Source organism: Suncus etruscus, chromosome 5, assembly GCF_024139225.1.
Source record: "Suncus etruscus isolate mSunEtr1 chromosome 5, mSunEtr1.pri.cur, whole genome shotgun sequence".
Lineage (NCBI taxonomy): Eukaryota > Metazoa > Chordata > Mammalia > Eulipotyphla > Soricidae > Suncus > Suncus etruscus.
Window position 1 is genome coordinate 9739085 of NC_064852.1, and position 13859 is coordinate 9752943.

General features: G+C 51.3%; 1 protein-coding gene across 1 annotated transcript in view; it reads left to right on the top strand.

The window, feature by feature from the left end:
* Positions 1–9586: 9586 nt before the first annotated feature.
* AKNA (AT-hook transcription factor) overlaps positions 9587–13859 on the top strand; it is a 51753-nt gene continuing 47480 nt past the window's right edge. Inside the window, exons 1-2 of the mRNA XM_049773797.1 lie at positions 9587–9935; positions 11776–12809. Coding sequence (XP_049629754.1) covers positions 9656–9935; positions 11776–12809 — 1314 coding nt within the window. The 5' untranslated portion in view covers positions 9587–9655. The remainder of the gene's footprint in view (positions 9936–11775; positions 12810–13859) is intronic.

Here is a 13859-nt window from a genome sequence, read left to right on the forward strand (position 1 = left end):
GTTCAGGGGACACTTTAGCAGGCTGACAGGTGCAGGTACTTGGATAGCTCATACTTGGATGTGGTGTAATGAACACAAATTACAGCTCTGGGGTCCTAAAATTGCTGATGCCTGGAAATGGATTTTTCAGGGATGAGGCCCAGGCAGTATTATCCACCCCTCCCCCCCCAAAAAAAAACAACCAACCAACAAACAAAAAACAACAGGCTAGGGTTGGAGCCATAGAACAGCAATAGGGCATTTGCCTTGCACGTGGCTGACCCAGCTAGGATGGACCCAGGTTCAATCCCTGGCATCCCATATGGTCCCCCGAGCCTGCCAGAAGCGATTTCTGAGTGCAGAGCCTGGAGTAACCCTTGAGTGCCACCGGTGTGACCCCAAAATACAAACAACAACAAGACAACAAAAACCTTAAAACAAACAACAGGGCTATGTCTCACCTCTACCCCAATTCCCCTACCTGCTCTCTAGAATGGATCAGACTTACCTTGTCCTATGCTCTATGCCTAGCAGTTTGTAAAGGCCATCAGCACACATCATAGGCACTTAATCCATGATGAATGAACTGTGTGTAGGGAACTGGGACACCAATGACCCCTGAGAACAGGCATTTCTTGTGCTCAGCCAATCTTCCCTCCACCCTCCTTTCACGGTGCTGGAACATCCGCTATAGTTACTGGCTCAGCCTGGGGGCAAGAAGAGTGGGTGTGATGGCTAGAATCCTTGAAGCCTCCCTGAGATTCTGAGGTGCACATTATTAGTTGGACAGAAGGTCGAGGCCAGCAGGGTTCCAAGCAAGTGTCTTACCAATGGATGCCCAGACAGGTTCAAAGGAGGGAGCCTCAGCCAGTGACTCCCCCAAGTGGAGCTACCAAAAACAAACAAACAAAAACAAACTCTCCCAGAGCCAGAGCAATAGATAGCACAGCAGTAGGGCATTTGACCTGAGTTCGATTCCCAACATCCCATATGGACCCCGAGCCTGCCAGAACTATTTCTGAGCGCAGAGCCAGGAGTAACCCCAAAAACAAACAAAGAAAAGCTTCCAAAGAGTTGAGTCTGCCAGTGGGCCAGAGGACAAGGATGTGTCCTAGAATCAGCAGATGACCCTGGCTGAAATCTTGGCTGCTCTGGGCATCCTTCCGTCCCATCATCAGTGCTGGACTGAGAGGTCCCTGCCTTAAGTTTTCAGGGTCCTTTCCACCAGAGCAGGAGGGAAGCTGGAGGCCCGTAAAGGGTTAAGCCACTCTGGCTCGTCCTCCCTCTGCAGGCAGACAAACCCCCTCCTTCTGACAAACACTTGTAGGAAATCAGGCCTGGCACTTCCTGCCCAGGCTGGGGCGGGGAGAGTTGGGGAGCGATGCTTGTCTGTGGGCTGAGGCTGGGGCTGGCAAAACCGCCTGGAGGCGGGCCAGGGAGCCATGGAGGCAGGGGGCTCCCCAGTTTGGCAACAAAGAGCTCACAGGCTGGTCTCCTGAGCCCAGGCCGGCGTCGTGGTGGTGTCTCCCCAGAGAGGTAAGGCAAATGGGGTGAGGCTGGGTTGGGAGCTGGAGAAATCGGGGCTCTCCTTACTACTACTGCCTGTCTTCACTTCCAGTGTAGGGAGACCCTGGTGGGGCCCCACAACCAGCGGGGTGAGTGGAGGTTGGGTGGGGGGTTGGAGGGAAGTTTGTGCAACTTTGGGGCACTGGATTCCAGCCCCCAGCTCAGACGCTTGTCTCTGCAGACTCCAGCTGTCATTGTTTGCTTTCTCTTCGGGGCTGTCCTCAGCCCATCTGTGCTGGTAGAATTGATCCTGCTGTTGGGGGTGTTCTGAGCACTGAGGCACACATGAGGAGCAGACCCTAAGAAGCTGTGCAGGGGGTCCCTGCCTCATTCTTTCTGTCCTGGGGAAGGCAGAAGAGGAGCTGAGGATGGGATTCCCCCCCCCCCCAAACCCGAGTCCCATTTAGTTCTTATAAGCTGTGAGTTGAGCTGGAGCTTTGCTTCTTTTTTCTGGGGTGGTGATAAGGGGGAGACAGGACACACACACACATCCCAGGTTTAGGAGTACAGGTTTCCTGCAGCTGGTAAAACCTTTCTAGAACAGCAGGTGTCTGCCCTGGCAACTGCTGGGGTAAGGGGGGTTGTGTTAAGGACTCCCAGCTCCAAAGACCACCTCCTTCCTTCTGTACTCACTTCTCTCCCCTGCTCCCCCAGTCCACAATCTCTCCCTGCATCCACAATTTTCGACTGAGAGGGCTGCTGCTTTTCAGTTCCTTCCTGGTAGAGGTTAGAGCCCTGCTGACAGCATGGTGATAGTGTGGGAAGGGGTTTTTGAGGGTGTCCCAGGAAGAAGAGGCAGGCAGTATGAGAGCCTTTGCCAAAAAGGAACCTCAGAGAGAAGGGTCCTTTGTGTCAGAGCCTCTGAGAGGGGAAACATGCCTCGGGATTGGAGAAAGGGACCACTGAGGCACAGAGAGTTTTGAGAGGTCCAGAGGCAGATTGTGAGAGCACATCAAGGATGGGGTGCCTTCATATCTGTGCGATATAAAAAAGGTAGTATGGGGCCCGGCGAGATAGCACAGCGGCGTTTGCCTTGCAAGCAGCCGATCCAGGACCAGAGGTGGTTAGTTTGAATCCCGGTGTCCCATATAGTCCCCCGTGCCTGCCAGGAGCTATTTCTGAGCAGACAGCCAGGAGTAACCCCTGAGCACTGCCGGGTGTGGCCCAAAAAAACAAAAAACAAAACAAAAACAAAAAAGGTAGTATGATAATAATATCCAAAGACAATAGAGATGAGAACCAGAAGGATCAGTCCATGGTAGGAAGCTTACCACAAAGAGCGGGGTGGGGGTGGGTGGGTGGGGTTTGCAGTTATGGCAAAGAAGGGACCACTATGACAATGTGGACAAGAACTGGGTGTTGAAAGAGGAAAAGTGATACGCATGACACTCCTTCAGTAGCAATATTGCAAACCACAATATCTAAAAGGTGAAAAAGAAGAAGGGGTAAAGAGAGAAAGAGAGGGAAAGAGAGAGAGGGAGAGAGAGAGAGAAGAAAATATCTGCCATAGAAGTAGGCAGGGAGGGATGGGCTGGAGGTAAAATGGGGACTTTGGTGGTGGGAAATGTGCACTGGTGAAGGGGTGGGTGTTATATGACTGAAGATTAATCATGAACAGCTTCGTAAGTAAAAAAAAAAGGGGGGGTGGCACCTTGTGGTACCTTGAGCCTGTGCTTTACCTCTGTGTGGAACATCCTTCGTGTTTCTCCTTCAGTGCTCTTCATGTCTTGGGCATAACTGCAGGCTCCCACCTCAGCCCTTGGGTCTAGCTATATTTAGTGTACGTACACACACACACACACACACACACACACACACACACACACAAGTGTACGTACACACACACACACACACACACTTCTCTCTCCCTACTGCTATCCTGATGGGCTCCTACCTTTGGTTGCCATATATGGACACCTAGGCTTTTTCTCTGCCTGGAACATCCTCCCTGCTTCTCCTCCCAGTGCTCTTTGTGTCTCAGTTCTGACTGCAGCCTCCTCTGCCCTAGTCCTTCTATATGGCTCCTCTATGCTAGGGATGTGGCTCTGTGGCAAAGCTCAGGTTTCATACACTTGAGACCTGGGTTTGATCCTCGACACGGTCCCAAAAAATTTGCTGTTGTAATTCAGTTGAGTTAGAATCAGGGCCTAAGAGGTAAGAGAGGGTTAGGTGCTTGCCTTGCAAGTGGTTGACCTGGAATGGATCCCCATTATCCTACTGGTTCTCTGAGCCCTCCTGGAGTGACCCCTGAATACAGAGCTAGAAGAAAGCCCTGAGCACACCAGGTCTAGCCCCTAAACAAAAACTAAAGAAGAAAGAAAAATTGGTGAGATTTACTTATTTCTGCCTTGTGTATTCCAGGACATTTTGCACTGATATGCAAGGCTGATAGTTGTTGATTGTTGGTTGGTTGTTTGTTTTTATAACTGATCAGATGCCCTGCAGCTACTTGTAGAAACTTGCACAGCCCTGTGCAAGGGCCTGATGGTTAGCACCTAGCTGGTGGTTCTGGGTGGTCTTAGAGCTACCTCAGGGGGCTTGAGGGGACATGTGGTTTTGGGCATCAAACTTAGGGCCTCAGGCCTGCAAGGCATGTGCCCCTCCACTCCTTGGAGCTATCTATCCAACTCTGTTGTCGATAGTGTGTGTGTGTGTGTGTGTGTGTGTGTGTGTGTGTGTGTGTGAAGCTTCCAAGCAGTGCTCAGGACTCCTGGGGTCACTCCCCACCATACCCAGCCAGCCAGTCCTGGCAGTAGGAGTGGGTGTTGCTGGGATTCTGTGTTGCAGGGACACCCAGCAGAGCTCAGGGGCACCTTGAGACACATAGGTGGTGCCAGGGATGAACCAGGATCCAGCAGATGGACAGAGCATGAACCCCTGGCCCCTGTCATAGTTGGTTTTGTTTTGGTTTTAGTTACCCAGTGGTGCCTCAAACTTACTCTTGTTTTGTGCTCAGGGATTACTCTTGGTGGTCTAAGGGCATACTATGTACTACCAAGGATTGACCCAGAGTTGACCACATGCAAGACTAGTGCCTTTGCCCCCATAAACTCTCTCTCTCTCTTTCTCTCATCTATCTATCTATCTATCTATCTATCTATCTATCTATCTATCTATCTATCTATCTATCTATCTATCTATCCATCCACCCATCCATTCACTCATCCACCCATCATCCATCTACATAACTATCTATCTATCTATCTATCTATCTATCTATCTATCTATCTATCTATCTATCTATCTATCTATCTATCTATCTACGTACCTACCTACCTACTACCTATCCACACCCATCCATCCACCCATTCATCCATCTATCTATCTATTATCTATCATCTCTCTCTTTCTCTTTTTTTGGGGGGGGTTTGGGCCACACCTGGTGACATTCAGGGGTTACTCCTGGCTATGTACTCAGAAATTGCTCCTGGCTTGGGGGACCATATGGGACACCAGGGGATCAAACCTCGATCCGTCCTAGGCTAGAGCACACAAGGCAAATGCCCTACCACTTGTGCCACCACTCCGGCCCCTATCTATCATGTTTGCTCTTACTCTCTCTTTCTCTTTCTCTCTAGCTCTCTTGTACGTTTCTCAAAGCCACTTGGCTTCTACTAGATTCTCACTTAATACCAGTGAGTTCATGGTAACGACCAGGTATCATGGAATCAGGCCTCAATCACCACCACTGGCATTTTCTGTTTCTCCTTAGTGTGCAAGGGAAACGGTCATGTGGAACCCCGGGGAGGAAGTGAGTTTCACAGTTTCAGACTCTTGCCCTCAGAAGTCAACAAGAACTCAAAGTCCCCTTTTTCCTAGCACCATCTCCCACATGGTGCTCTCAGGCCACTTGCAAAGGCAACTGCAAAATTACCTGGCTCTCTTTTTTTTCCCACTGTCCCGCAGCACATCTCCTGCCCTGTGGGTCTGGGGACCAGCACAGCTTCTGGTCCAAAGCCTGGTATCCAGATGTTCGCATGTGTGTGTGTGTGTGTGTGTGTGTGTGTGTGTGTGTGTGTGTGTGTATGTGTGTGTATCCCATCCCTCCTGAGGCCTGAGCATGTGGTTCCCAGTGTGGGTGCTGACTGCCTGGCTTGGGCTCAAAACCCTGAGGGCTGTGGCTGACTCAGGAGGCTGCCTGTCTCAAGAGATAGTCATAGGTTTGGGGAGTCTGTGCCTGACCCCAACCAGTGGCTGCAGCTGCCTCTGACATTGTGAGACTTTTTCTGGGGTGTCTGACTCATCCCAGGAGGCCGGATGTTCCTCTTCAGTCCCCAAAGGTTTCTGATGGGGCCCACCCTCTGTGGCCTGACGAGAGAAAAAGTATCTCAAAAGTCACAACTCCCCGCCATATTCACCTATGACTTCACAGGAGCCAGAGGCCTGGTAAGCATGTAAGTGGGGTCTTGTCAGGGGTTTTGGTTTAAAATGCAGGTTCTGGGTACAATGAGTAGGGCACTTGCCTCTCATGCAGTTGATCTGGGTTCAGTTCCTGGCATTACCAGTCCCTGGGTTCCCTGTACCCTCTAGGAGTGACCCCTGAGTGCAGAGATAGGAATAAGCCTGAATCTAGCCAAATGGGGTTTTAAACAAAGAAAAAATGGAAAACAAAATAAGTAGATTCCCTGGGTCAGAAACGCTGTGCAGGGGTTAAGGTGTTTGTCTTGCATGCGGTAGACCCTGGTTTGATTCTGACACCACATGGCCGCCCAAATAGCAGATGCAGCCCTACATCTGACTATCACCATCTGACTAATATAAGGCTTCATCTACAACTGCTGGCCTGGCCAGTCTAGAATCTCCAGAAGGTTCCCGGACTTCCCAAGCATCTCTTTGGGGGAGTCCCCACAAAGAAATGTAGGGTGTATATTCTTTTTTTTTTTGATTTTTGGGCCACACCCGGTAACGCTCAGGTGTTACTCCTGGCTATGTGCTCAGAAGTTGCTCCTGGCTTGGGGGACCATATGGGACACCGGGGGATCGAACCGCGGTCCGTCCAAGGTTAGCGCAAGCAAGGCAGGCACCTTACCTTTAGCGCCACCGCCCGGCCCCCAGGGTGTATTTTCTTGACCAGGAAGATAGTGCAAGGGGTCGGAGTATCAGGTTTTTCTGTTGGGCACCATATAGGGTCCTGGGCAATGATTGGGTAGTTTTGGTACTCACACTCCCCCCAGCAGCACTGGCCTGAGAGCCAAACATTTCCCGGTTGAGTGTCATCTGGAATGGACCCTTAGGCTCCTGGTGCTGTTGGAGGCCCTGGACCAAGGCCTCTGAACCTGACTCCTCATTCTCTCCCTCTCTGTCTCTCTTTGTCTCTCTTTGTCTCTCCTCTCTATGTCTCTCTTCTGGCTCTATGCTAAGAGCCCTGCCAGGGGATCGTATGGGTCAGCCATGTGCAAGGCAAGCTCCCTCCCCACTATTCTCATTCTCTCTCTCTCTCTCTCTCTCTCTCTCTCTCTCTCTCTCTCTCTCTCTCTCTCTCTCTCTCTCTCTCCCCCCCCTCCCCTCCCAGATTTAAGTCTCTTTATTAAGTCTAGGAATCTACGTTTTTAGAGAATTCTCAAGAGCTCTTAAGCTTCAGATGAAACCACATAGATTTCTAAGAAAGGTACAGGGTCCCCTCTCAGATATGGAAACAAGGATGAAAATTTCTTGAGGGAGCTGGAACAACAGTACAGTGGATCAGGTACTTGCCTTGCATGTGGCTGACCTGGGTTTGATCCCCGCCACCTCATAGAGTTATCTGAGCCCTTCCTAGAGTGGTCCTGAGTGCAGAGCCAGGAGTTAGTCCTGAGCATTGCTGGGAGTGGCCCAGAAACTTAAATTTAAAAAAATCTCTTGAACGTACTTGCTGTTGCTTTTTGTTTTGTTTTGTTTTGGGGGGCCACACCCGGCGTTGCTTAGGGGTTACTCCTGGCTCTATGCTCAGAAATCACTCCTGGCAGGCTCAGGGGACCATATGGGATGCCAAGAATCAAACCCGGATCCATCCTGGGCCATCTGTGTGCAAGGCAAACACCCTCCCTCTGTGCTATCACTCTGACCCTGCTGTGGCTTTTTAACATGTTCATCTTGAGGGAGACTTTCTAAAATGAACCTTGTATTCTTGTTGCGATACATGTTGATAGTGAGTGAGAAGAATGCTTGGGAATTCCGGGCCACCCTTGACAGCTGTGGGTCCTGCTGGCTGAGCTTCCACTGTCTTGGGCAAAGGTGCTTTCCTAGAGCCACTCACTAATCTTAAGTGCGGACAGATGGGCAGTGTGTGGGCAGAGCTCCCAGCCCTGGCTGGAGAGTGGACACAGCCTGAGTTGGGCACCACTTTGAGATTCACAGGGCAATCTGGTGAATATTAGGGGACAGAGGATACAGAGGAAGATTGGCTAAGGGCATGGAGGTTCCCACGAGCCCAAATCCCAGAAACAAGCAGAAGCGTGTCTTTTCTTCCTCTCCCCCAACTCCTGAGCTGTGCCAGCCTTTCTGGAACCGCTCCGTTCCCCAGGGAAGTTGTGTTCCAGAAATAGCTGTCCATGGACTGTTCTCAGGCCTGCAAATCGGGGGCTCTGACTGAGCTTCAGGTGCTCAGGAGGCTGCAGGGACAAATGCAGACTTGTTTGTCCCGGGAGACCTGAGTTTCTGCTCTAGTGTCTCTGCAATGGGGGGAGAATGGGGCTGCCAGGCAACCTTCTCCCTCAGCCTGACCTGCACTAGATCTTTAGACCGGGGCCTCTTTACCTTCAGAGCCCCCATTTTCCCTCCTGAGGCAGAGGGTGGGAGAGGAGGAGCAGCTAGAGGGAGATAGGGAGGAGCCCCACCAGGACCTTCCTCTGCCTTCTGTTCCCTACAGCCACACTCATCCCCTGCCTGCAGCCAGACCGGAGAGAAGCTTCCAGCAACACCTCTGAGTCCCCTCCATGCCTCCATGCCTCCATGCCTGGGGAGTCCCTGAACAAGACCCCGACTCCTCCCACTCGAGTTACATCCTTGCTCAGCCTCCCCTGTGCCTGCCTCCATGCCTCACCGAGCCAGGCCACTTCCTCCTGCCTCCGGCTCTGCAAACTCACATTCTGTTTTTGCTTTCATTGAGGTGGTTTGCACGTAACGGATAACTAACCCTGCAGAAGGGCCTAATTCTGACCGAATGGCCCCTCTGGTTTGGGGTGTCTTCATCGCATTGCTGTGCCATGAAGCTGTCCCTATTTGTCCCTCAAGATGGATGATTTTTGGCCCATCCTTTCAGAGAAGCCATTCTCAGAGGCTCTTTGGCTTCTGCTTTTTTCACCCCCGGTCTATGTGAGGTACGCCCTTGGCAACCGTTCCCCCACCTGCTTTGTGGTTGAACCCCAGCATTGTTCACATATTTTGCATATTCTAGCAGCCTCGGTGGGTGTTTCTGGGCACCCTCTTAGCCGTGTCTCTAGCTGGAGTCCCTGGTTTCAATTTTTCTGGGCTCTGAGAGGTACTTTTCACTATCTCCCTATTCCCAGTCTGGACTCTTTTCATGGTTTTGGGGAGCCAGGGAAGGACATTGTGTGTTAGCCACTGGCCCCTCACCCTGAGTTTGAACTCATTGGATAAAATTGTGGAAGGAGAAGAGAATCATCAAGGCCTTATTGCAGAGAATTGGCAAGGGAGAGCAACTTGGTCAAGGTCACACAGCTTTAAGGGGATGATGTTGGCTGAATTATTCCTGAACCTGATTGCCAAAATCTTTTGTTTTTGTTTTTGTTTTTGGTTTGGTTTTGGTTTTTGGGTCATACCTGGCAGTGCTGAGGGGTTACTCCTGGCTCTGTGGTCAGAAATTGCTCCTGGCAGGCTTTGGGGATCATATGGGATACCAGGGATTGAGCCTGGGTCCATCCTGGGTCAGTTGCATGCAAGGCAAATGCCCTACCGCTGTACTATCTTTCCGGCCCCATGATTGCAAGAATCTTATTTTGTAGGAAGGAGGAGAATGCATGGATTAATGCTTTGCCTTCATTGTGCTTCCAACAGGCCCCGAGCAGGATGATAGGAACTGAGAACAGTGGCAGCAGTGAATCTGGTGATCGCAGTGACTGCTGGATCTCTTGAAGATGAGGTGGCCCCAGTGAAATGCAGGCAGGACCCCATGGCCAACTCAGACACCGAGGTCTGCTGGACCAAGCCAGGCCTGAGGAAGGGGTCTCAGAGGCAGCGGCGGCGCTGGGCCTGGGAGGAGGCCGGGAAGGTCACGGATGGGTCTGGCCTGAGCAGCTGGGAAGTAGAGGGGCCCCTGCCCACTGCTGCCAGCCCGGAGCTCTTGGATGATTTCCGCCATGCCCAGCAGTGTCTGCAGCCTCTGGAGTGGACCCCGGACTTACAGCCCCGTGCAGCCTCTGATTCCGAACCAGGAGAATCCACGGGAGAGGGTGAGGCAACCCCTTCCTTCCCATGCTCTTTCCTGCACCCCAATACCATGCTCCCTGGTGGAAAATGGACAACTAGAGGAAAGTTCAGGCTAGAGCATTTAAAAATGATCTTCTAGAGGCCAGAGCAATAACACAGTAGTAGGGCATTTGCTTTACATGCAGCTGATCCCGGACAGACCTGGGTTTGATCCTGGGCATCCCATATAGTCCCCCAAGCCAGAAGTGATTTCTGAGTGCAAAGCCAGGAGGAATGCCTGAGCATCACTGGGTGTGGTCCAAAAACCTAAAAGCAAAAACAAAATAAAAATGATCTTCTAGGGGCCAGAGCAATAGCACAGTGGTAGGGCATTTGCCTTGCACATGGCTGATTCAGAATGGACCTGGGTTCAATCCCCAGTGTCCCATATGTTCCCCTGAGCCATGACCGATTTCTGAGCACAGAGCCAGGAAGAATCCCTGAGCATCACCGGGTGTGGCCCAAACACAAAGAGAAAAAAAAGAAAGAAAATGCAGACACGGGAATAATTAGTCTGTCCCAAACACACTTGATGCAATAATGACCTCCGTCATTTAAATTGCTAGGTCCAATACTCCACCCACTTTTTACTTTTTTTGTTTGTTTTCTATCCTTTTTATTCAATGCACAATGATTAGCAAATGCAATAGGAAGCCAAGCACATAGCCTGGGAAGGGGAAAAGAGAATTTATAAAATTCCTTCCTAGGACAAAGGCGATAGCACAGTGGGAAGGGTGTTTGCTTTGCATGCAGCAGACCCTGGATCAATTGCTGACATTACCTATGGTCCCCCAAACCTGCCAGAAGTAATTTCTGAGTTCAGAGCCAGGAGCAACCCCTGAGCCACTGGGAATGGCCCAAAACCAACCAACCAACAAACAAACAAACAAAATTTCTTCCTAAGTTAATGTATTATAAGTCTTTTTTTTTTTTTTTTTTTTTTTTTTGATTTTGGGCCACACCTGGCACCACTTGTGAATTCCTCTTGGCTCTGTGCTCAGAAGTCACTCCTGGCAGGCGTGGGGGACCATATGGGATGCCATGGATCAAATCCTGTCTGTCCCGGGATAGCAGCATGCAAGGCAAACACCCCACCGCTGTGCTATCTTTCTGGCCCCCATGCCAGGGGTGATTTCTGAGCACAGATCCAGAATTAGCCCTTGAATACCATCAGGTGTGGCCTACCACCCTCCATCTCCTCCCCCCCAAAAAAGAACTGAACATGTGCAAAGACCGTATAGTTGGAATGCATGTGGCATGGATAGACAAGAGATGGAATATGGGAGGACCCTGAGGAGGAAAGCAAGCCAGGGTCATGGCGGAGGGTAGTGGCGCTGGATGGATGAAGGGAACTTACGAATGTTTCCAAGTCGCAGGCCTCTCCTGGACCACTGGAAGGCAGGTGTGAATTTTCAGATGGACGAGGAAGAGATTAAACAATACCTGTGGTTTGGGCAGGAGAGGATGCTGGCTTGGGTGGACGATTTTGTGGGGTTCCTAGGAGGTAATTGTGACCAGCCTTGGGGGGGGGATGGAGGTATGTGGTGGGGAGAAAGAAGATAGAGATGCCTCCCAGCTTCCAGCTCTTAGATCTGAGCAGAAATGCTGAGGGGAAAGCCAGGTTTGTGGCTGGTCTTTGAAGGACCCTTGGGACATCTCGAATAAGTGTTAGGGAGCCATGGAGACCTTTTGGGGGCCTCTCTAGGGTTTTCACCCTCATGGAGGAGAGAATTAAAGCCTGAGTGTGAGGCCTGGAGTGGCTTAAGGAAGGCGACACCCAGAATCCAAATGTGGGCTATGCTAAACTCTGGCCTCTTTTTCCAGAGGTTGAAGCTGAGGATGTGGACAGCCTAGAAGGTTCCACTGTGCCTCTCCACTGGCTTCCCCAGCAGGATCCCCACCTGGACACACCTGAAGAGGAGCTAGACATGCCCCCCGAAACTGTGGAGGTTGAGGAAATGGGGGACAATTCCCCAACATTGGGATTCGAAGCTGGCTTGAGCTCCGAAGAAGAAAATAATGAAAATAGCTCCAGGACTTTAGAGTGGGGTCAGGAAAGAAACTGGCTGGGCCCTGGCCAACAGAACAAGAGGGACATGCCTCTAGAACATTCTGAAGCCCACCCAACTGTGGACCTTAGCCCAACGAGGTCCTGGAGCAGTGGAACCATGAGCCTCGGACCCCCTTCTGACAGCCTGGGTTCCCCCTGGGAAGGAGAGGCGCCTGGCCCCCGGCCCCCAGTCCTAACAAGAAGTTACTCACAGCATGCTGGCCACCACCTCCTGAACCAAGTTGACAGCATTGGAGGAAGTGTCACCGTGGCAACCACCCAGGAATTCCAGGACTCCCCGACACCCCGCACCCCCAGTCCCCAGGATCCTGAAGATAGATGGGAAACCCAAGTGACGGGTGTCTCCTGCCCTCAGCGTGGGACCCAGGCCTGGAAGCGGACATGGCTGTCACCTAAGACACTCCCTTCCCGCTTCACTGGCTCCATCAGCACCCCACAGTCTGTGTCCAGGCCATCGCCAAGGCAACGAGGTACCCTGGCTGGCCACGCCACCTCCAAAGACGTCCGCAAATATGGCCGGGGACAGCTGAATCACCCACTCCCTGATTTATCCAAGGTGGGACCCCGAGTGAAGTTCCCCAAAGATGAATGCTACCAGCCCCCCAAGGCCAGGCAGCCTCGGACCCCTGCCAGACCCCCGATCTTCAAGTCTCCTGCTGAGATCGTGCGGGAAGTGTTGCTGAGTAATCGAGATGCCTCTCCAGGAGAGAATCCACCTCCCATCGCCAGGGTCCCCCAAGAATTTCAGACACCTGAGCAAGCCACCAAACTGGTCCATCAGCTCCAGGTAAGCAGGACTTGTTTCTAGAGGGGTGCCTGGTCCCCTGCTGACCAGGTTTGAAGGTGGAAAGGGGTGGAGTGGGAGAGGGGGCTTGAGTCTGGGCCAGTAGTCCCTGCTGGTGGAAGGAGGTTTGTACCCACCCTGAAAGATAGCCCAGAAGAAAGTGATTTTATTCATGATCATGTATGTTGGGTTTAGTTAGCACTGTACAAATTTTCAAAGTGTGGGCTGGAGCACAGGGGATAGGATGTTTGCTTTGTATGTGGCTGACTAGGTTTAATCTCCTACATCCCATATGGTCCTCCAAAAACTGCCAAGTGTGATGCCTGGGCCAGAGAGATAGCATAGCTGTAGGGCATTTGCCTTGCACGTGGCAGATCCGGGACGAATGGTGGTTCAAATCCAGCATCCCATGTGGTCCCCTGAGCCTGCCAAGAGTGATTTCTGAGTGCAGATCCGGGAGTAACCCCAGAGCGCCACTGGGTGTGACCCAAAAACCAACAACAACAAAAAAAAAGAGTGATTTCTGAGTGAAGAGCCAGGAGTAAGCCCATAGCATTGCCAGGTGTGGCCCCCCAAATTAAAAAATGCATCAAAGAGAAAATATCATCAAGGATCCTGTTTTTGTCAGCCAGCTTCCACCCAGTAGCTTCCACTACCCAGTTCCTGAAACTACCTATGACCCCACCTGTCCCCCCCCCCAACACCCCACACTGGGGTACTTTGAAGCAAATGTCCAACCTAAAAACTACTGTACCCCAGAATGTTTTAGTTTGGCCCTCAAAGCTCAGGGCTCGCTTACACAGAGGCATGCTTTCATCCATTTCCTGAAAGTTAGCATCATTTCATTAATATTGTCGCAGTCCATTCTCTCCGAGACTCTCCTACCCATCTTGGTCTGTCGGGCTCAAGACCCAAACTCCATTCTCATCTCTTCAATGTGCCTTTCAAGTCACCACTGTTTTTTCTTTCTTTGCATCCCTGGTCCCCAGATTCTTTCATCTTTGCATTTAATTTGAGGAAATGGCCAGAGCGGTGGCACAATGGTAGAGTGTT